This window comes from Haplochromis burtoni, unplaced genomic scaffold (genome assembly GCF_018398535.1).
Source record: "Haplochromis burtoni strain Fernald_Lab_line unplaced genomic scaffold, NCSU_Asbu1 Contig_137, whole genome shotgun sequence".
NCBI lineage: Eukaryota > Metazoa > Chordata > Actinopteri > Cichliformes > Cichlidae > Haplochromis > Haplochromis burtoni.
Genome location: NW_024582498.1, coordinates 1,489,614 through 1,512,156, shown reverse-complemented (window position 1 = coordinate 1,512,156; position 22,543 = coordinate 1,489,614). Strand labels below are relative to the sequence as shown.

Below are 22,543 nucleotides of genomic sequence, written 5' to 3'. Positions count from 1 at the left end.
GGTTATATCATGTCTACCACCCTGCGGTCTTTTTAGTAGCAATCTTATACCGTTTCCATTGCTTCTTGAGTGTGTTTCTCTTTATTTGCACAAAATAATCGATCTTGCTGAGCATTTCCCCGCCCTCTTGATAACCATTTCATTCACAAATTGCCACTTTGCTATCTATGTTATAGCTTGTAGTCTGTGGTAGGTTTGTCCCCTTTAATCATCTATCCAAGTCAACATATTTTTCTACATCTTCACTTCAGGGAATATAATCCATCTCCAACTCATAATAGCTGCATTGGATTCAAAGGACCGGTTTGTGGCAGAGGCTCTAAAATGTCATACTCACTGCACTATGTCACAATTGTGGAGTGGGCATCTGTAAGAATTCAGTGCCTATGTTCCTCTAAGACTGGATGTATACAAAAACCTCTGAAACAACTGACACAAGTAACAGGCTAACTGCCAAAATAAATTGGCAAGACAGCACTTAGCTAAGCCGCTAACCATGCCCCTTTACAGCTAGGCTGGCAAACAAGTTGTCCTACTCTATCTTCTAAACATTTGCAGTTACTAGATCTCAAATTACTTGAACATTTTGAGCTGACATGTATGTAACAGCGGTAACCTCAGCCAAACCCAGCTAAAAGACCAAATGAGTAAAAACGTCATGGAAACATCCATTCGGTAGAGTTTTCGAGACAAATTGAATCAGTGCCATGCTGTTGGGCTTTTTTTTTTCCTGTGATAAATTTCACCATTAGACCATGTCTACTTTAGCCAAATGTAACCATTTTTCCATCAGTGATTTTGATTACCAAATTTTATTTAGCAATACAATCAGTGGTCCTAGGGATATTTTCTTATTGAGGATTAATAGTGTTCTATGTGTTTTAGTATTCCAACCATTGTAACTTGCACAGCATGTGCAACCTGTAGGAGTCCAATAACAATCAAACAACTGTTTGTATTTCTCATTGATGAAAAAAACTACGTTTATAATGAGGAAGCTTTGCATTAGTGCCTGCACAGATGTCTGATGTCATCAAAGATTGATTGTGATATACCCTGCTGGCTGTCCTGATGTTCACGTGCTGTTCTGCCGCCTCATTAGTAGTCTGATAATGACACAGTTAATCAAGTATTGCTTGCCAAAGTCATACACAGCATAAATTCTGATTTGGGGTGCTGCAGATCATTGATTTTCTTTTTCTTTCTTACTTAAAATCATATGAGGATTTAGGTATAGAATCAGTGTATCTGATAGCATTCTATATCTGTATAATGTGTATACCTGTATAACTTAATAGAGAGTGTATTCAGAGTGTATAAGAGTACGGTGTTTTAAAAATGTGTGCGTCTTATTTCTCGTAGTAATTCTGATTTTTGCAAGTGATTACATTTTCTAGAATACTTTTGTTACCTTTCCTGTTGATATGAATCCTACCAAAGACAATGTGAGTGAGAGTGAAACAAAAACAAAGAAACAACAGCAATGAAAGTAGGGAAGTAGGGAAGAAGAAAAACAACTTTTTATCATCTTGATCAAACTAAATTAAAATATACAAAATAGACACATGTTCAAGGTCATTTGCTGTCTTCACAGGGAAATTTGTATTTGACTCATATAATAAAATATCACGGTAAGAAACACATACAAGACTTTAGAAGCTGTCGCACTTCTCTGGTGATTCTCTGAGCAGGGCAGTCAGGGCACCAGCATCTTTCTCATGAATGCCCGTCACAACGAATATCCATATAAACACTGTTGATGGAGCTGTTCTACTGCTGGCTGAGGGTCTGTCTCATCCTCTTTGTTAAATTGGCTATTCGATTAGGCAGACAATTGACAGAAACATGGTTTTCATTTTAAGAAAATTCTTCATTCTCCAATGTGGAGGACAGTTCTTTCAGTAGAGACACATTAGTTTTCTGTAGCTTTCATAATCATTTCAATTGTGTCTTAAGGATACAGTTGTTTTGCCATCTATCGTTCCAGACTTATACACTGTGGAAATATGTCACATAATACAAATACAATACAAAGCTACTTATTTATTTTGCCCTTCACATTAGAAATTTAAGTATAATATTAAATCCATGAATTCATAGTTCAAAATAATTGATACATTTAAACATGTTTTTAGTATATACAGTGCTTTGAAAAAGCAATATTTGTTTGAAGGTACAAAAAGAGTACAAAAAGAATAACCCAGGTAAGAATAAAAAATACGTTTTCATGAGACTGTGTGTATTCAAGCTACTATAAATCCTCAGGGTAATAAGAGTGTTAGACAGATGCTGAATGAACTAATAGTGAATAAATGTATTAAATATTGAATCCCACAGAGGTCAAATTTTGAACATTTTACAAACTATTTCAACGGAACTGACTTTCAACCTGCTTACCTGCAGATGGGAAATGTGGAAAACATTTCTGCTGTATTGATGCATGTTTTTTATCCTGATTGTAAGTTTGCACTCCAAAGCAGGACTTACAGCCATACTAAATCAATATTGGAGGAGCAAAGCCCTTGTTCTCTGTGTTTATAGATCCGTGCCTTCTGATGGACTTTGCTTCCACTGCACATTTTGATCACTGTCTGTCTGCAGCCGACGTGACTGGAGAACTGCAATTTAGGCTGCCTTTATTTTTAGTCAAGTAAAAGGAAAATACAGATTCATCCTAAATGCATTTTGTTTTGAATATGTTTTGCATTTTGAATATCAGACAAGGTTAACATACAGTATATTACCAATGTTATTAGTATTACTAAAAATATATATAATGCTGAATGTATTTTTTCATTTTTTAGCACATGGTCAGCCACTGTTTTAGGTGTTTTTAACACAGATTTCCCTAAAAACAATACAATTAAGTATGCACCTCTTTACTCTTAAAAGATGTGCAAATGTGTGTGCATTAAAAAGCAAATAATAGCATACAATAGAATATAGTAAACAGCTTTCATGTGAGAGAAAGTGCTCTTGATTCTACATGGGTCCATCAGAAAACAGTCTGCTACTTCTCAAACATGATACTGGTATCATGTGCCATTAATAGGGCTGCCACAAACGATTATTTTGATAGTCGACTAGTCACCGATTATTTTTGCGATTAGTCGACTAATCAGATCATCATCCATTGGATGTAAAACGTACAGCTTATTGCACCAGCATGCATCTGCTCTTATATAACTATCATTAGCTTACAGCTTTAAGTGTTTAAGGTATGTGGTAACTAAAAATAAAGACAAGATGATAGTTTATTAAACTTTTAATGAAATTTGCAGATTGTCTCGGTGGAGTTTAATAAACTCGGCCGTCTGTTCTTTCTATGTAAAACATAACAGGACACTGGAGTAAATTCTCTACCATTTCACATTTCTGTTTAATCAGTTCTCTGTCTGACGTTTATTCAGCTGTGTAAAAACTATAACTTTAATCTCAGCCAAACCAATTTACTGAGGAACAAATAAAACACTGAAAAAAGCCAAACAATAACATTTTTAAATTATCTGAGTGACTTATATATCATGTTTACTCTGAGTAGCGAAAGACTGCGGGGGGTTGAAAATGATGTGCCGGGAATACGCTGTTCTCGCCGGCTCTAGTGAGCCTCAAACCCTCTAGCTATCAAGCTGGTGGGTAACAGACGTCTCCGAAAACGTCGGAGCACTTTTGCAAATATGTGATGTCTTGATAAACCGAGCAGATATTTGAAGGTTACACAGCTACATTCTCGCCTGAAAATGTGTTAAAAGTTTATTTTGTGACCCAGAAAGAGTAATAAGAGTAATATTAAAACTAAGTAGCTGGCCTACAAATGCGGCCTCCGAAGGATGCGGCCGCTAAATTTGGACACAGCTATGAAACCGGACACAGCCTGCGTCTTTCGGGATCTTACAAAGCTTCAAACAACGCGTCAACTATTAAATTCCTTAATCGTCGACGTAATCGTGACTAGTCGACTAATCGTGGCAGCCCTAGCCATTAAGACAAGCTATCCGGACACTCTCCAGTTATAATATTCCTAAACAAAAGTACAAATTATAGCCAATTGCTACTCTGTGGAGTAAAAAAGAAAGAAGTTGATATTCTTAAAAAGTCTCCCCCTCACACCCCAAGCACTCTTACTTGCTGGGTGTAACACACCCACTGCAGAAAGGCTGATGCCCAAATAGTTCCAGTAAATCAATATAATAATAAAATAGGAAACTACATGCAAAGGGCAAGGACTCTAATCTAGTCACCACATATTTCTATTGGGGTGGGGGGTGGGCGCAGAGCCATTGCAGAGGGGGTGCGGTATGAAAAGGGGGAAAAAAAATGCTTGGACACTGCTAGCACGGGGCGCCCACACAAACGCAAAGCAGGAGATGAAACATCGCTGAATATGTTTCCAAACCAACTTTATTCTAAGCTAAAGACTAGAAAATATGGTGAAGCATATCTTCCCTTTGGTTTCACCTGCACAAGTGCCGAGGTAGGTCTCCCCTGCAGAATTGGTTTTCCCTTCGTTGGGAGCAGCGCTGGGCTGTTCAAATCACGGACAAACAGTATCCCACATTCTTGATTTTTAGTTCACAAACACTTCTCATAATGACTAACTACTCCTGACATTTTGGAGATGTTAGCTCTTTATACTGTAAAGTTACAGCGGGATCCAAATAACATCAGGCTGATCCTGCCACGATCTGTTGCCCGGTTCAAATCACAGACAAACAGTATCCCACAGCTGTTTATGTTTTTGAACTCATTTTGCACAGAGAGGCATTTTTTGAAAAATGTATTGATAGCAATGTTGAATATTATTACACAGGAAAAAAACAACTACACATAAAATAATTACATCGTGACGCCTCTGCCTTTCTAAATGGAGGGACAGTAACTACGTGTGTATGTAAGCATGTAATACCTGCAGATAGTCAGATTAACAGTATTTTGTCTCTATCTGCCATTCTGCAATTCATCTCATGTAAACAATAACGTGGCGCACAGCCTGACGTGAAAAAAAGCACATACCTTTGACGTTGCGTGACGAACTCTGTATTCCTCGTCCACACGTAAACGCAAATAAGGAGTTCTAAAAAATCTCAGTTTCGGTGTTTCGAAACGGCGTTTACGTGTGGACGAAACAGCTGCGTTTCAGGGGGGCGAACATTTTTCTTGTAAAACAAAGGGGGGCCTAGCAAAAAGAGCTTGGGAACCATAGTTTTAACCAATAAAAGCATGGATTTGTGTTCCATTCTTTTATGTAACTATTGCACCACCCACGCTACAACTTCACTGCCATTCTGACTGTGCACAGCCATGTTTGTTTCACTTGATAGAACAGACCTATTAGGTGGCTATTTTATCCTGTTAAAAAGCAAAAGACATCAATTTTGTGTCTAAGACAACTCATTACTAACCCTCATGCAGTACGTGATAAGCACAAGAAACCCTTCTTGCGTGACATTAGCTCCTTAACTTACCCATCACCAATCCATTCCCACCCCTTTCTCAAGTTAAAAAAAAAACCCTCTCCTCTTGAAATACGTTATTGGTCCATCGGTTTGGATCAGAAGACATGTAGCCCTCTCAGCTTTCGATGTGTGTGTTTGTGCATGCGCGTGTGTGTGTGTTTGTGAGTGTGTGTGTGTCTTTGTGTATGTGTGCTATATGGATGGTCTCTCTTCTCCACACGCCCTGCCTTCCTTTTCTGAGAAACTGACTCAGCAGCCACTGTCAGGTCTGCTTAATTTTGTCATGCTTGACTTCCTGCTACCTGGACTCTCATCTGCCAAACCCCCTTAATCCACTTGTCACTCACAACAACAAAAAGCTCAGGATCTGCTCCTTGAATGAAGATAGGGAGGTGGAGCATTGGTGGGTGTATAAGAGAGTTATCCTGCAGATTTTAGTGCAGGTGTGCAAGCACAGGTGCATCACAACTGCTGTGGGAATTTTAGAGTTACGGGGATTGCAACACTATTTCTAGCCATTACCCAGAATAAGGCAAAGAATCTGTCAAAGAATTTGTCAAATATACATATATATATATATAGACAGACAGACAGACAGACAGACAGACAGACAGACAGACAGACAGACAGATAGATAGATAGACAGATTCGGGCACACATTTTGAAACAGGCCTTCACAACTGAAGATGCAAAATTTGTCCAGCTGACCTTGCATAGTTATATCTTTGATGACATTTACAAGACAACATCCTATTTATATATTAGGTAGCATTCGCTGCCTAATTTCTCATCTGCGAGCTTTTTTTTCACTAAGAACTGTGTGATTGCAAATGCCTGGAAAACTAGAGAAGTCTAAATAATTATGATCAGCTGGGCTTGAAATTAACACCAGCTAACTCACTCAGAGTAGTTAATATTTGACTGCAGCAGACACAGTTTTACCTCAGGGCTTGTTAGCTTCCTGCTCTATTTCCAAACAAACACAACTTTCCTCAGTTCTTTCTCAGATTGGTATGATTTTATATGGTCCTTCCCAATCTACAATTTCTGTTAAATAAACATACGTATTTGTACAGCTGTCATTTCAGGGCACATCTACATGTTTTTACAACTGCTGCTCCTAGCCCCCTCTCCTCACTGAAAGGGTGAATCAGTCTGAATAAACAGTGAGCAAGCAGTTGCATGCAGCAGGCTCACACTACAAATACAGTTGTGTGTTTGTTTTTCCTTTGTTGCTGTTGTTTCAGTTATTCGGTGAACACTGATGAAAACAAATATATTGTCTTTAGCAGTAAAAAAAATCATTCCTGTGCACTAATGCACATTATCATGTGTGTATGTGTTGCAGATTATCATCTGACCCTGACTTCTCATAAGCATCCATATAGGAAACTTGTCTGTCCAATCAAAGTGTTTACTACTGTATGTGTATAGTATATCTACTTTCAGTCTTCAGCCTGTGGTGCCATCATTAACACTGGTTATCTATCGTCGTGCTTGCTCCTCTATACTTTGGCAAAATATGCTAATTAAGACACCCTGTATTACATTCAGATTATTTCCACCATCCTTACAATGGCTAATGTATATTCATGAAATGCACTGTGTTTGTGTTTTTGTCTTTTCACTTTAATTTATTTGTATTATGCAACATTTGTCTCTCTAGAGGAAGAGAAAGTAAGTATTTCTCTGACTGTCTAAGTGAGCACACATGAAATTCACTTGTCAATTTGACGCACTTCCTTTGCACTGAATATCACAATACATCTATACATGTATTATGAAAAAGCATAAATTCATGCACAACAAATCAGGAACCAAAAATATTTGTATGTGAATGTGCATGTTTAAAATCTGCTAACCTTGATGGCATTGGTGGAAATCTGGATCTCATGCAGCTTCCTCATTGTACCGTCACGGTCAATGAAGTAAGACGAAGCCAACTGATGAAGGGCTTCCACATTCTGAGTAGCGTTGGCAAGCTTTCTGTCCAGCTTGTTTTTGGCCAGGTACATTGTCAGTGCCTCCTCCCCTGCAAGTGGCAAAAAGAAATGGAATTATATAAGCATGTTTTTTAAGAACTTTTTAAGGCAATGAAGACATTATTTTTTAATCCAGTGTACTACAAAAGCGAAGCAAGAGCTGTACATATATTGAATGTGAAAGTTGTCATATTCAGTCTTATCTTGGTTGCCGGTGGAGCACTCAATATAACAGAGAAGTCAGAGATGAATACCAATGCTAGGAGCTTTAGCTTGAGAAACCAGATGCCTTAGGTTTCCCAGAACAGTCACATATTTGCTGCTTCATCCCCAGCTGGCACCATCCCCGGAAAATGCCCTTAGATTTACCCCTATTGGGATTGCATTATTTCCACAAGAGGTGTAGTGATATAGAATTTTTACCACAATACCACAGGAATTTCATCCTGTGGTCTTGTGGTAAATATATCACATCCGAATTTTTCTTGGAAAAGAACCCAGAACGGGAAAAGAATAGGCATGATACAAACACACAAATAATTGATTTGAAATAATTGAATGCAAATATTTTAAAAGAAAAATACGAAAAGGGTAAAAGTAAGTAGTGGAACCAGTTTAGCTACCTCAAGAAGACTGCACAAATCCCAGATCCTCCCCCAGTTATATATTTTTACAAAAATACTGTATTCAGTTCAATCACATTACTGATCCTATACTGATTACATACTTCATAATTTAAATGCTATTATTATCAAAGATGACAAAGTAAGTCCGTCTTTACACTTCAGAAAACACTTGAAAAAGAGAAGTACCGGTAAGTGTGTCAACTCACTGAATTCAACCTGATCTTGCAGAAAGTGTCTGTAAGGTCAAGAATATGAAAGTCTAGATCAGCAAAGGGCCTAAATATTTACAGAGCACCAGACAACCATTTCAGTTTGCATGTCTTGTGCTCGTTTGTTGACTCACTAAAAAGAGCTGAGATGCTCAATCAGTACACATCATATTTCTCAGTCTTTCATTCCCACAAGGAGAAACAGATTCATAAAAAGCAAACAAGCAAATATCAGTTCACTTCTGCAAGCTCACACAATCTATCCTGCAAAGATTACTGTTCAAATGGCAAACCATATGCTTGGAACTATTTCAAGAGCGTGTCACATATGTTCAGGTTTACAGTGCTGTGAATGGTTATTTGGCCCCAAGCGATGCATTGGAATTGGTCATTTAACTTGTGGTGACCGTGACTAGGGGTGGGTAGCAGTCAGGGCCAATGTCTCATGCCTGGTTAGAGTACAAACACCGAGGGGACGAGGGCCGATTCTCCGATGCTGCAATGCTCTCTGTCCCTCAGGGGTTAGCAAAGTTACTTACATACACTCGACTTACACCACTGCACAAGAATAATAGTCCCACATTAAGCCCTTGATCTGCCATTTTTTATCACTATTTCAACTTAGTGTGGCATAAAGGTCTTCTATACATAAATATTTTGTGGTTATTGCTAGCTGGCCAGGAAAAATCATTACCTCTCTGGCTTTAAAAAAGTCATTTGTGTGCACCTTTCTATAAGTAATACATTGTGCTACATTATTGCGGGGCACCTCGCTGGCACATTGCCAGAGATAATCAGCTCGTGTAGGGTGTATGTGTTTACAGCTGAGAGGTATTTTAAACTGTTTCATCTCAAATCAGTGTTTCCGTACATGTTTACAAGCATGTTTTCTGCATATCTTTTTCTTTTTTTTTCACTTTCCTTGTGTTTGCATGAATGTAGAGGTCATGGAGGATATGTGACTGCCTAGTGTAATGGAATGGTAGGGAGAGCCCCATTTTATGCCAGTGGTACATGTGTGGGAAACCTTTTCAAAGAACCTAAGTGAGTGCTTTCAAATGACTTCATAACCTAGTCACAGATTCACAGGACACACACAAACATACCCTGCATTTGCTGTTTGGTGCTGCTGTCTGCAGTTACTTTAGTTACTTCGTTACAGAAAAATTACATCTATTTTTTGTACTTAACTATATATACATATGTTTGATGACAAAAATTGTGTAAATAATAAACCAATATAGGATGAATTCTATTTCACAACCCAACAACTACTTAGCTCTATTGTAAACATCCTACTTCTCTTATGAATAATCTCGTCATTAAAATAGGTTAACGCTTATAATAAAATGTATATGTAACACTCACAACCAATTTTCTACCCTTCTCTTCAGCGGCATAACGCTATTGCCAGTTACACATTTGCTTCGGGTTTATGCAAGATATATTCTTGTATAATGGAGTAAAAGATATTGTTGTTGACAGAAGCGTTGGCAAGTTTCACTGGGCAGTTTTACTCTACAACCAGAGGCACAGCCATAGTTCTGCATATGAACTTTAGCCTTGGGCAACCACAAGTCATTTCAATAAACTATTTCTTCTTTTTCATGGCAGAAGATATGAGACACTGAATAAGTTTCATTCAGTCAGTCTGTGTAATCACAACAGAGTGTTGGTTGGCAAAGGAGTCTCCTCAGCTAACATGCAGTTATTAGCGCAACAGCTCTATCAGAGCGTAAAGTAAATGCACTCTTTCTCAGTTAACTACAAATACATTTTTAATTTTTTTTGTTAATGTAGATTAGTTCTTAGTGGCAAAAGCTAGGCAGAAATGAATGTTGTCAATTAAAGCGACAGTGTTTGCTGTTTTGCAAAATGTTTGAGCAAGAACGTGTATTTTTTTAAATCCCTCCACACAGATGTATGTAGGACAATGAACTCTCCAAAGTAGCTATAGTTGTCTGCTGAATTTAATTGGATGTGTCTCCTTTTAAGCTTTTTTTCTCTATTCCCTGACTCGACTCAGATGCTCTATAGTTGGCTGTACACACACCCATGGAAGTCACAGTGAAACAGAAGTTCTCTCACTTAAAGTGGAAAAATGATTTCAAGCATGTGAAGGATAGAAAATGACAGATGTGCTAAAATATATTCCTTACAGCTTTAGCAAAATGCAAATCTGTCCTTCACATTCCCTAAAAGCAATACCTCCTCTAGCATTTATATACAGCCTTACTTTTGCAGACGTCTTCACTACTGACACACCGAAAGGTTGAATTTTCCTGTCAGCAAATGTGCTTCACTTACACTATTGTTCTCAGGCAAAGAGCCTGAGGTGTTAAATATTTGTGCCAACTGTTTTATGTACATATTATTTACTTAATTATTAATTTATTTATTCCATCTTCAAATTCAGTTAAAACATAAACTGAGGTATATTTTCACTTTAACTGCTTCAAGTCTTTTAACCGCAGTGGGCTAAACTCAGAGGGCTGCCACAAACGATTATTTTGATAGTCGACTAGTCACCCATTATTTTTGCGATTAGTCGACTAATCAGATCATGCATCCATTGGACATAAAACGTATAGATTATTGCACCAGCATGCATCTGCTCTTATATAACTATCATTAGCTTACAGTTTTAAGTGTTTAAGGTATGTGCTAACTAAAAATAAAGACAAGATGATAGTTTATTAAATTTTAATGAAATTTGCAGATTGTTTCGGTGAAGTTTAATAAACTCCTTGCTATCTAAAATATAACAGGACACCAGAGTAAATTCTCGAGCATCTCACACTTCTGATAATCAGTTGTCTGCTTGACGTTTATTCAGCTGTGCAAAAACTATAACTTTGATCTCAGCCAAACCGATTTACTCAGGAACAAATAAAATACTAAAAAAAAGCCAAACAATAACATTTTTAAGTTATCTAAGTGACTTATATATGTTTAACCTGAGTAGCGAAAGACGGTGGTGGGTTTGAAAACGATTTGCCGGGAGTCCGGTGTTCTCACCGGCTCTAGTGACCTAGCCCCTGGCTAGCTATCGAGCTAGTGGGTAACAGACGTCTCCGAAAACGTCGGAGCGCTTTTGAAAATATGTGGTGTCTTGATAAACTGAGCAGATATTTGAGGTTTACACAGCTACATTCTCGCCTGAAAATATGTTAAACGTTTATTTTGTGACCCAGAAAGAATAATAAGAGTAACATTAAAAATAACTAGCTGCTGCCATTGTTGAAAACTGAGCAGGGCTGCGCTATGAATTCTTCGGGGTTTAACGGCAGCTGGCATCCTTGTACATGCAGTGCTGCCATCTTCTGTTTCAGTCAGTTATTACACTCTTAAATCCTACTACTTATTCCTGCGTCTTTTGGGATCTTACAAAGCTTCAAACGATGCGTCGACTATTAAATCAGTCATTGTCGATTTTGATAGTCGACGTAATCGTGACTAGTCGACAAATCGTGGCAGCCCTACTCAGATCATATGCTACACTTCAAAATACACATAACTTGATACTCATTAAGAAAAGTCAAACAAACGAACAAAATGTAAAAAATGTGCCACAAACTGAGATCTAATTAAAACAGTCAAAATGTTCAGACAACAAATGTTTTCCCTTGACGTTGTCAGTCAGTGCTCAGATAAGAATATCTGCTTCTTAGAATACAGTTAACCCTGTCATTACCACAGCACCATATTTGCAGGCAATTAGTAACACAGAAAGCTAGTTCATTAGCATTCATTAGCATAGCATTGATCCTACCTCTTTTACATGAAACTCTTTAACAACAACAAATATAAATGACAAACTACCCAACTGAATTCATTTTGCCTTTAATTAAAAAAAGTAAAAACAAAAGATATTGAGAAGAGGCTGTGACTATGTACACCTTTTCATTAGCTCTTTAGAGCTCAAAGACAAAGAAAGAAAGAAGTAACGACTCATGCTAGGTGACATAACAATGGTAATTCATTGTAACATTTTCTTTCAGTTTCCGGGTGGGGCGGAGGGGCTCTAATGGCTCTCTTCACACTTGAACACTCAACTTTAAGTTGCCTGGGAGAAGGAGAATTCATTTCTTTCCTCTCAAGTGTATAATGACTCATGAGACCACAAAGTGTAGGTGGCTAAAGAGAGAATTAGCCTCCTCTTCTTACTTCATCTCTAGTCTTGAATGCACATTTCTTGGTTCATATAACCATGTTCTTTAATGGGCAATTCCAAGATTGACATAAGAGTGTGCTGACCCATAAATTGAAACAAAGGCCTGAAGGTTAAAGAAAACATGATGATAACTCAGGGGCAAAGTAGATGAGCTCGGGGATATCTGTAAAAATATAGAGGAACCACATATGGTGATGCAATTCAATAACCTTAAGGAGGATGCTGTGGGTGAAAATGATACTGTGGTTATTTTCAACTGTTTTAGCCATCTGATGTACCTGTTGTATTAGGATTCTTCCTAATTTTATTTCACCCCCATATGATGTTTCAGCTCAATATTGTATTTCCAATTTCCAAAAAAAAGGTGTTGCAGGATGAATCACTTTACAGGGTGGGTTATACAATATCCCAGTTCTAACTCTTCACATCTAATATTCATCTGCACAGTGTAACTAAATAATTAAAGCCGACTTTATATTTGAAAGTAAAGAAATCTGCTACCAGATTTATTTTTTTCCCTTCATGCTTAAGCATCAGTTCCACTTGAAGATATCACTTCTGACATACAAATATAGTTTGAGGTTACTTAATTAAAAATTAAATTAAAAGACACCAGTTCTTTCTGAATAATTGATACTGGGGTACATAAATGCACATTTCCCAAGCTTTGTCAAGTCTGGAGCAACATGACCCAAGCCTGTTGAACAGCATCATAATAATGACAAAAGTATAAAGAATATTTTTCAGAGGCATTCGATCATGAGATTACAAAGCTACAGTACAAACGGCAATCTACACAAGTGAAGCGACTACTTGGCAATGTTTCATGCATGCAATTATATAATTCAAGGTTTGAATAACAGAGCAGATTATCTTACTAATTATATCTTTAAAATGCAGTTGGGAACATAATCAGAGTAAGCTGCCTTCATCCATCCCTCCGAGCTTGTGATAAGATAAGACATAGCGAGGAGAAAGCATTTATTGTTAGGCTAGGAGAGCACAGGTGCTTACCTTTTTTTTTTTTTTAGGGTGAAGTACATTCAATATACTTTTGATGCTTTTTTTCTTTTCTTTTTCACTGTAAATTAATTGAATTGATTAATTCTTTAGAAATTTAGAACAGTGTTGATATTCATAGTAACTAACAGTAGCTATAGAATGAATCTTCTATAATATTTGCAATCTACACTGAAATTTGATGATCTGTCATGCTTATAGATTAATCACAGAAGTGCACACTGTGTCCCTTAAAGTAAAGGTAAGTTTGAAGATCATATGTAAGTTGAATTATACTTTTTGCAAGGGTTTCTGATTCAGCTACACCTTCCCTTACACCTCAGCTCTTGCTGTGTTTATTTATGTTTTTGGTGCAACAGCAGCTTACCTTCCCTACTTAACTTCTTCGGGATTCCTTTACTAATACCTTTCAAGTGCCCATGTAAAGCATCATCATAATCACATTTATTGGTTTTCATACAGACTGATAATCTGTTTTCTGAGAAAAGTGTTCACTGAAATGATCAGTTATCATGAACTGAAAATAGAAATAGAAATGTGTCTTTGTCTCTCTACTTAATACATGTTTCTGAAATTGTTTCCAGATGAAAAATCTAGCAGACAGCATGCCATTTCCATTTGGTTGATTGCCTGCAATTCTGTACAGGTTACTAACCATGGACAGCTGACAAATCAAGACACCTGGCAATTTCCTGTAATTTTCTCATTAATGTTTTGTCTTTCATATAGTCATAAACTGTTTATATATATTCTTAACTCTTTCCCCCTGGATGCCTACTAGAGTAACCCTTGTTTCTGTTTTCTGAACTGAGCAGACCTGCCTCCAGAACAAAATGACTGCCTCCAGAACAAAATGACTGGGTGCACTAGTGAAAGTGATTTCTGCCTATACAGCTTACCAAGGCTACCCTTGGAAAAACCTTCTCTAGTGCTCATCAAACCACGTCTTTAATGACACATTCTGAGGTGTCAAAACTCATCATAAAGGACACAGGGGAGGTCGTCAAATGCCATGTTCATGGGAGAAAGAGTTAAAGGGTATATTTTCTCTGTAACGAAACAGCTACACTTTAATGGAAACACTTATGCTCTTGTTTGTTAGTCACTTGAAAATCCCAGCTTTTTTGATTTGGTTGGAGAACATTTTCACGTCCGCTTTCTTCTGCTCTTTTGTGATGTAGCTGCGGCTGAGTTTTTCAAAACCATGAAGAAAGAGTTGGCCTCAACCTGCTTCACTGAGTTGATGTGACATTGTTAGCAAGCTGGTAAATATATAATCCTGGACAATATTAGGTTGAATTTTCACAGTGGAAATCATGCAGGGGCATTTGATCATAATATTAACAAAAAGCAATAAAACTTACCAAATACTTGATTTTTTTTTTGTTATACTGTGTATCATCAGATTTTTTAAAAATACATTACATATGCATGTCCAAAACTCCTAACAGACCTGAAAGACTTTTCTTGAAAGAAATCCTCCCTTACATATAAATTCTTTCATTGACATGAACCTTTTAAGCAAGCCATGTGTAATAAGCTTTTTCAGCCAGTGTGGAAAAACAAGTAATATTGTTAATCAAGCATGGAAGTGAGCAAATGAAACATGTGAACCTCTCTTACCTCCCAGGGTGGCTGAGATGAGAATGTGAGTTCCATATTTCTTAATGATAGTGTCAATGAACTGCTGAGTAGTGGGCCTGCGTCCCAGCAGGCGTACACTGCGCTGGAACTCAGGCATGAGTGGCACAGGGTTCCGAATAAGATCCCTCCTTTCAATTGCAGTGTTCCTCACCTTCCAACGTGCAAATTCCCTGCAAAACACCAGTGAAAAACATGCTCTCAACAACATACCTTATATTACACTACTAACATTAACAATTAACATTAACAATGCAGCTACATTACTTATAGAAATTCTATCTGAAAAGCTAGTGCACACTGGGGTCTTTCATGTGAATACAACTGTATGAGGCAATAAAACATTAAAAAAAATTTAAAAACAGAGGCCAATAATGAAGATGCACTGTATTCTCTTGTGTTTATTCAGTCTGGCACAACCATGCATAATCATTGTTGCTTAGTTTGTAATCTGACCAGCTTCCTGCGATGTTCCTCTGTAATGCAGTATGTTTTCCTGAAAACTGCTCAAGGTCATTTCCTCTTCATCATGCTCTGACTTAAGAAAATATAAAGAAAGAAAATATAAAAATACACAGTGCACAAAAAAAAGGCAACACTGACTTAACTACAACTCATTCTGCCCTTGATGTTTTCATGTTTTTGCAGTGTAAAAAGATCATGGAGAATAAGTGTGAATGTTTATGAAGCTTGTTTCTGTCCATCGAGACCCACATCAAGAAAAGATTTCACCGAAAACATTACAAATATCTCTATTCAAGAATTCCTGGTGTATTTTTAACTGTAATTAATTGTTTATTGCTATTTTAATCAGAAATTGCCATTATCATCTTGCATTCTTTCTGCATACATTTCTTTTATGTGAATGTGTATCTAGAGGTTTATTTAGAATTTAGGAAAAACACTTTTTTGATTACTGCAGTGTGTTCTAATCGTCAAATGCTGCAAATTTCCATATGGCTTTGACAGATTACATCATTACATAGTTATGACCTTATTTTCTGTTCAGTGCATCTCTGAGAAACAGCAGCTCTGCCGCCGATTTTGTTTGTCATATACTTCATCTTAGATTATTTAAAAACCACGTGATAATTTGATTGGTCTGACATCCAGCTTCTCTCTCTGGTGAAAAATATACGTTTAATGAGGCCACATTTGGTCCCAGTGCCTCCACCTGTTCCTAAACCCATGAGGATTTCCAGCTTTCTCACTGGATCTTGGAGAGCAAGTCCCTGCAGGGAAAACTAATGTCACCTCATTTGGTCATTACCAAATTTTACGAGATCCTAATGACTAAGCTTTTTTAAAAAAAAATTAAAATAACAGACAAACAAAAAACCTCTTGGGTCCAACATGTCTGTGAAGGTTCTCAGGCATCCAGGTCATCGTAGTCTAAGCACCTTGGAAAGAGATTTGGCCTTAACTCCCAGACGCTTTAACGCCCACTCACATCCTGGACCATTTGACCTCAGGAAATCACATGATAGGGTGGGAGGCTAGGTTTTCACTGTGGGTTCATCGGAAGCCTTGGCTGATTGTGACCCACGCCCATTTTCACACCTTGGCTCGTGTGATTAGGTAGAGGATCAATAGGGGGTCCACGACCCCCTTGGGGACATTCCCATAGGACTTAAAAATCGTGGATTCTCCACCAATTGCTCTTAGAACTGAAGAATTGAACTGAACTAAATGGCAGAAACTGTCCTTAGAAAGTAAAGTATTACAAGCTTGATATTAGGAACCCAGGTTTTTGAAACATGCAGATATGGCAGGTGTGTGTAAAATAATGTCAAAATGTTGCCTTTGTTTTTTTGGGGGTTTTTTGGTTTTTTTAGATTGAATACGATAGTATACTGCTTTGTTATCACATTTGAAAAATGCATTGTTGAATGTTCAGTTAAAAAGTAAGTGCTATGAATAAAAATTACTCAAGAACGCTTTATAATAGCCTAATCACAAGCTTTCCTCCTGAATACGTGGGCCCACTCCAATTGATCGGTCACTTAGTTTGATTTTTCTGACATGTAGTCAGCAATGTGTCTGGCTTGATGGAAGCAATTTTTACTACTCTGTTCAGCACTTATTAGCATTTAAAGTTCAATTTCTTTTCTGCCAGTGGACTGTTATGTTATGTAATTCGTAATGTACCAGACATTTCACAGGTAATATCTTGACAGTGTCCTCACAGGGCACATTTTTTTTATACATTTTGAATGCTTCAAACAAATTGAAAAGCATTGCTAACCATATATGTTTATGCATTGTCTTAAAGCCAGAAAATAAATAAATAGAGGTCTTTGCTGCTGATTTGCAGAAGTCTTTCTCATGAACTTTGCAATTCCTTTACGCAGCAAAGACACAAGTGCTCATCTGGCAGGACAGGACACACCACTCAAGCTAGTACATGCTGATTCAGCTTCCACTCTTGTTCCATGACTTAGCTCTTTAAGGGGTACACGTTGCTGTACCTCAAATCTAGAGCAAACTTTTAAGCTGAAATAACTGCAAGATTTTATTTGTAGTTATGCAACTGTGGTACCAAATTTTATCTCTCTCCACTGCCTGCCAGGCTCGCTCACTGTGCCTGTTATTCGTTTCTTTCTCTCTGTCATAGATGTCAGTTGATTGTCACAGAATGTCTCTCATAGTTTGGTCACTATCCATTTTAATATAAAACTATATAAGGCAGCCATATATGCTTCAGCCTTTCTGCCCCAGATAAGAAATGCCAGAAGATGGAACCTACAGCATGACATGATTCAGTGCTTTGTTTCACAGCTCCAAGACCGGGTTTAATGACCTATCAAAGAAAGTTAAGAGGAGATAAATGGTATCGTAGCTGCATGGAAGGAAGACAGGGATATATGTGATTATTGCTTTATGGTGTTTAAGTAACTCATTTGCGAGGTTGGGTAGATTATGTCTGGCTGTATGAAATAAAGGATAAAATATAAGGGATAATGTGGACATCCACAAATAAATACTTCATCTATGTAATAACACTTAGATTGAATGAAACTATAAGTCCAATATTTTGAGTAAAGAAAAGCATACATTGTAGCAAGAAAAGGATACCCAAAGGTTGCACAAGTAGCATTGATTTGTTTGGGTTTCTTGCCTGAAATATTGATATGTCCAGTATGTTCTGTCTGTAACATAGTCTGTCCTTGCTACAGCCAAGGTATAGAGACTGCACACAGACATGAAAACCATCATTTAATGATCAACTGGATGGGAAATATAATGTGCAACAGATTTACACAGAATTAGAGTAAAAATTTAACTGAATGAATTAATGAATGAATACATTTCGTCCAGCAACAGTCATAATTTCTGTCAGTTCAATTATATCTGTTTGCTAAAGAAAATATTAATTTCTCATACGTTTGGTCTATGTTCAACCTGAAATATGTTCACATAAACTAATAGTAACCAATTCAAACCAATCAAACAACTGATTAAACTTTATAACTGATGGCTTTTTTCCCTGTAAAATTGGTGCTATTTCACTGCCATTTTTCTGAAAAGTTGACTTTTCTAGCTCTCACCTACAGAGGCAAGTTAATCCAGTCAAGGTGTTCAACTGGAACACAGTTGATTTTATTGTGAAACAGTAAAAGGAAAGTGTATTGTATTTTTATTTGTTAAAAAAACATTTAAATGTTCTTTAATGTTTACAGAAATATTTAAAAAAAATGGTTTTGTCCATATGGAGAGAGAGATTGGTAAGAACAATGTTGCAGCTGCATTTCTGCGTCCTGTTTTTGCCCAACTTGCAATTTCCAGGATATATTTAAATATTGTTTAATTCATCAGGTGGTACATTTAACATTTGATCTTTGTGAATTCAACACTAAATGCCATGAATAAAGCCTCTACAAAATGGAATGACACCACAAAATTCAGCAAAACTATCCTATACATAGACAGCTGTTGTGAAATTATCAGCCTGTGTTGTTGTTTTAGAAAAAAAGAGGTCAGGTCGCTACCATAACTCACAACCAAAATGAACAAAAATTTGCAAGCAAGACCTATTTTTGTTTCAACCTGGTGCTTCAAGATGATAAACCTGGCTAAATTGTTACAAATCAATGCATGTTGGGCTTCACAACAACGCTTTTATATGTAAGATTTATTTGCAGTGCTTACTGTAATTGTTAACATAGTATTTATATGTTTCGAATGACTATTAGTGGTATGACTATTATGATGCACCCTGAAAACATAGTGGTGGAAAGTGAGAATATGGCATGTCATAACAAGTTCCAGGCAGCATGTCGTCTGCTTCAATTAGAGTTGGGGGCTGTATTGACATCCACTGAATATTTCCTAAAGCTCTCGCAGGGGCAGGAAAAGACCATCATACAGTGTGTCACCACAGGCACTTAGCTGATTTTGATGCTGTAGCCCAGATTAAAAAACCTTGAGAGAGCATGACAGACATTCAAAGTAGAAGTGTGGAAGCAAAGAATAAAGAGAGACACATCTTTGTTGAAAATATCTAACTAATTGAGTGGGAAACTGGCAAGGCCCATACACAAAATGTTCTTTGGTGCCTCATAAATGACATGGAAAAAACACAACAAAAAGTAGGACTGTCAGTGAAACACAGAGCTTGTCATGCCGCGCTTCCTCTTTCCCTTTGCCCTCCTCTAATACTATAGATCAAAGCCTTTGCAGTCAAATGCATTCATCTATATTTACATCTTGACCTGTGTCAGTGTGAGGTATAAATCACATTTACATCTGTTCTGCTATCTAAAACAAAGTCTGTGTCATTTTATCTTCAATTAAAGCAAACAATACTGACTGATCATGAAACAACAAAAAATCCGGCACCAATTGTAAAAGTGTTATCAACAACTTTATTTGGAATAGATATGATGCTGTCAGAAAGGGTAGCACTATGGCCCTCAGCATTTGACAAACATGATTTAAACTGCAACGATAAAAAGAGGCCAGAATATTATTTTTGACTGGCTATAGATGTTTAACAGTTGCAACTGAGAGTAGTGTGGTGTTTAAAACAACCCTGCCCACGTAGATATGTAAAGCCTATTATATTCAGATTAATGTCACCAATTAAAATGAAATATAAATAATTCATAGGCAGCTGTGGCTGTTTACGTTGCTGGTATGTCAAATGGTTGCAATGCCCCCAATTTCTTGACCCTACAGTTAGATAAGTATGCATTCTGTTTAACCTTTTCAATTTGAACCAGATCATAACAATGAGAACAACGAAAAAATGAAGATGATCGCTAATGCAAGTAGGCAATAACAGGGCAAAATCTTGGAGGTCTGTGTTTCAGAAAGTGACTGGGTTTGTTGTTTGATGGAAAAAGTTGTTTGTGGCACCATATGGATTATTTTATGTATTCCACTAATGAGGAATTCCAGACGTTAGCATCCGCCACCATTACATTAAGTGTAAAGTGAGCTTGTTAGTCCCCATAGGGAAATAGTTCCTCTGCATTTAACCCATTCACCCAGTGAAGCAGTGGGCAGCCACCAGTGCAGCGCCCGGGGAGCAGTGTGTAGGGACGGTACCTTGCTCAGGGGTACCTCAGTGGAGTCGAACCACCGACCTTCCGATCATGGGGCCACCACTCTACCTACTGAGCTATCCCTGCCCCCTATTAGGCTACTTTATAAAATACATTTTTTTTAGTGGAAGAGAAACATGCCACAGCTTTTGTTTTGTGTTTATAGATGTCTTTTGCATTATGATGAAGAAGAATTTTTAGGCAGATTTGCCACAATTGTGATGTTTTATGGGTTGATCTCATCAGTCTTCATGATTGGGAGAATGCAGGCCTACAACAACACAAATACAAACACTATTGTTTAGAGATTTATGTTACAACAGAAACGGATGAATATTGTTAAAGAAAACTGCCAAAAGTCAGTTTCACTGTGTTGTGGTCCTACTCAGAATAGAGTGAGAAGACCATTTGCCATATCCTAGGATTGGAAGTCTGCTCTACTGTTTTATCCAACTCAGTTTCATGTTCACATGTGTAACCATGGTCCATAATTACCACTTAATGCAAATCACCTGGCAATTGTATGGCATCTGACATGTCTGTAGTCATCTCAAGAGTACATTTACATACAGATTGCTGAGCTGACTAAACTGGCAGATTGTCAGGTTCCTCATGTTACCGTGATCGTTGGTTCACTTTCACAAACACCAACTGGCAGTCTACTGTTTGCTGAACATCAACTAACATTTTCTGTCTTTCATGTTTCTCAAAGTTATTTTTGAATTATTCCCCCCGAGAGTGCTTAGAGTTTTTTGACAATTTTAGGCACAGTGTTGGTTTAGTTGCTGCCTGTCGTGAGCAGCGTTTGAGCTCTTTTAGTGGACTAAATGCATCAGATGTATTGGAAGAGAAGTGTCGAGAACGTAACTGCAGGTCTTTTGGAAGTTGTCTTTGTCTACAAGCACTTTCCCACTCTTTTCTCCTCTCCTCTTCAACAGTGAAGCCATTAAGCCTAATATCACTTTCATTTTTAACTTTCAACCAGAAATTACGAGCAAACAAGAGACAGCGTGACTGTTATTTTTTTATTTTCTTTTTGATACTTTGTGTTCTCTGGGCTTTAAGAAATAAAAGCTTTATAACATAAGCAACCAGTTTAATAAGGACATTTTTAGCACATTAAGTCACATTGGTTAGTGCCAGATCAGAAAATTGTAATTAAATTGGTGTTTACGATGTTAAAAAACTACAATTTTACAGCAAAGTATATTTAACAGCACTGTTAATGTGTTTGGTTGTGTTTGATGTATATTGTTGCTTGAAATATGAGGTAACCTTTTTTTTTAACTTAAAAATGTGTTAACAGATTTTACTTTATTGCATTTGTTAGATACTTACAGCCACTGAACTAAGGCTTTATTTCAAACCTTGTAAAAGACAGAAAAAATGAAATTGAATTGAATCTCAAAGTGCAGGTCTGGGAATACCTCGAATGTCTTTCATCAGTACTTTCAGAAGAATGCATTGCTGTGATAATCCCTCAAATATGACACAGATGAGAGAGCAAGGAGAATCAGTGTCCTGTACAACCATACAGCGTTTACAGTTGTGAAGCTTATAATGGTGATTTTTCAGCAGAGTATGTCAGAGAGGTGATGATTCAACCCTTTGTAATTTCTGTAGCTGCTTTTTGAGGTTATTGTACTGAATTACATCATAAATTAGCAGTAGCTCTATTTGTAGTAAGTCTTTCTATCAAAGACGTGTGTCATTTAGTACACGTCTATTTTGTTTTGAAAATGTAATATTTAGAGTGCTTTGATGCTGCAATTAAACAGCAATAATCACTGCATGAAAGATGCTTCAATCTGAGTCTGTCTGATATTCTTAAAGGGTACAATGTAGATGACAGATATCAGCATTTGTTTGAATAATGAGACATTTGAAAT

At 37.2% G+C, this 22,543-nt stretch overlaps 1 protein-coding gene across 1 annotated transcript in view; it reads right to left on the bottom strand.

The window, feature by feature from the left end:
- brinp1 (bone morphogenetic protein/retinoic acid inducible neural-specific 1) overlaps positions 1-22,543 on the bottom strand; it is a 109,576-nt gene that overhangs the window by 37,634 nt on the left and 49,399 nt on the right. The window contains exons 3-4 of the mRNA XM_005931159.3: positions 15,091-15,281; positions 7,319-7,488 (exon numbers count right to left, since the gene is read on the bottom strand). Of these exons, the coding sequence (XP_005931221.1) occupies positions 7,319-7,488; positions 15,091-15,281 (361 nt within the window). The remainder of the gene's footprint in view (positions 1-7,318; positions 7,489-15,090; positions 15,282-22,543) is intronic.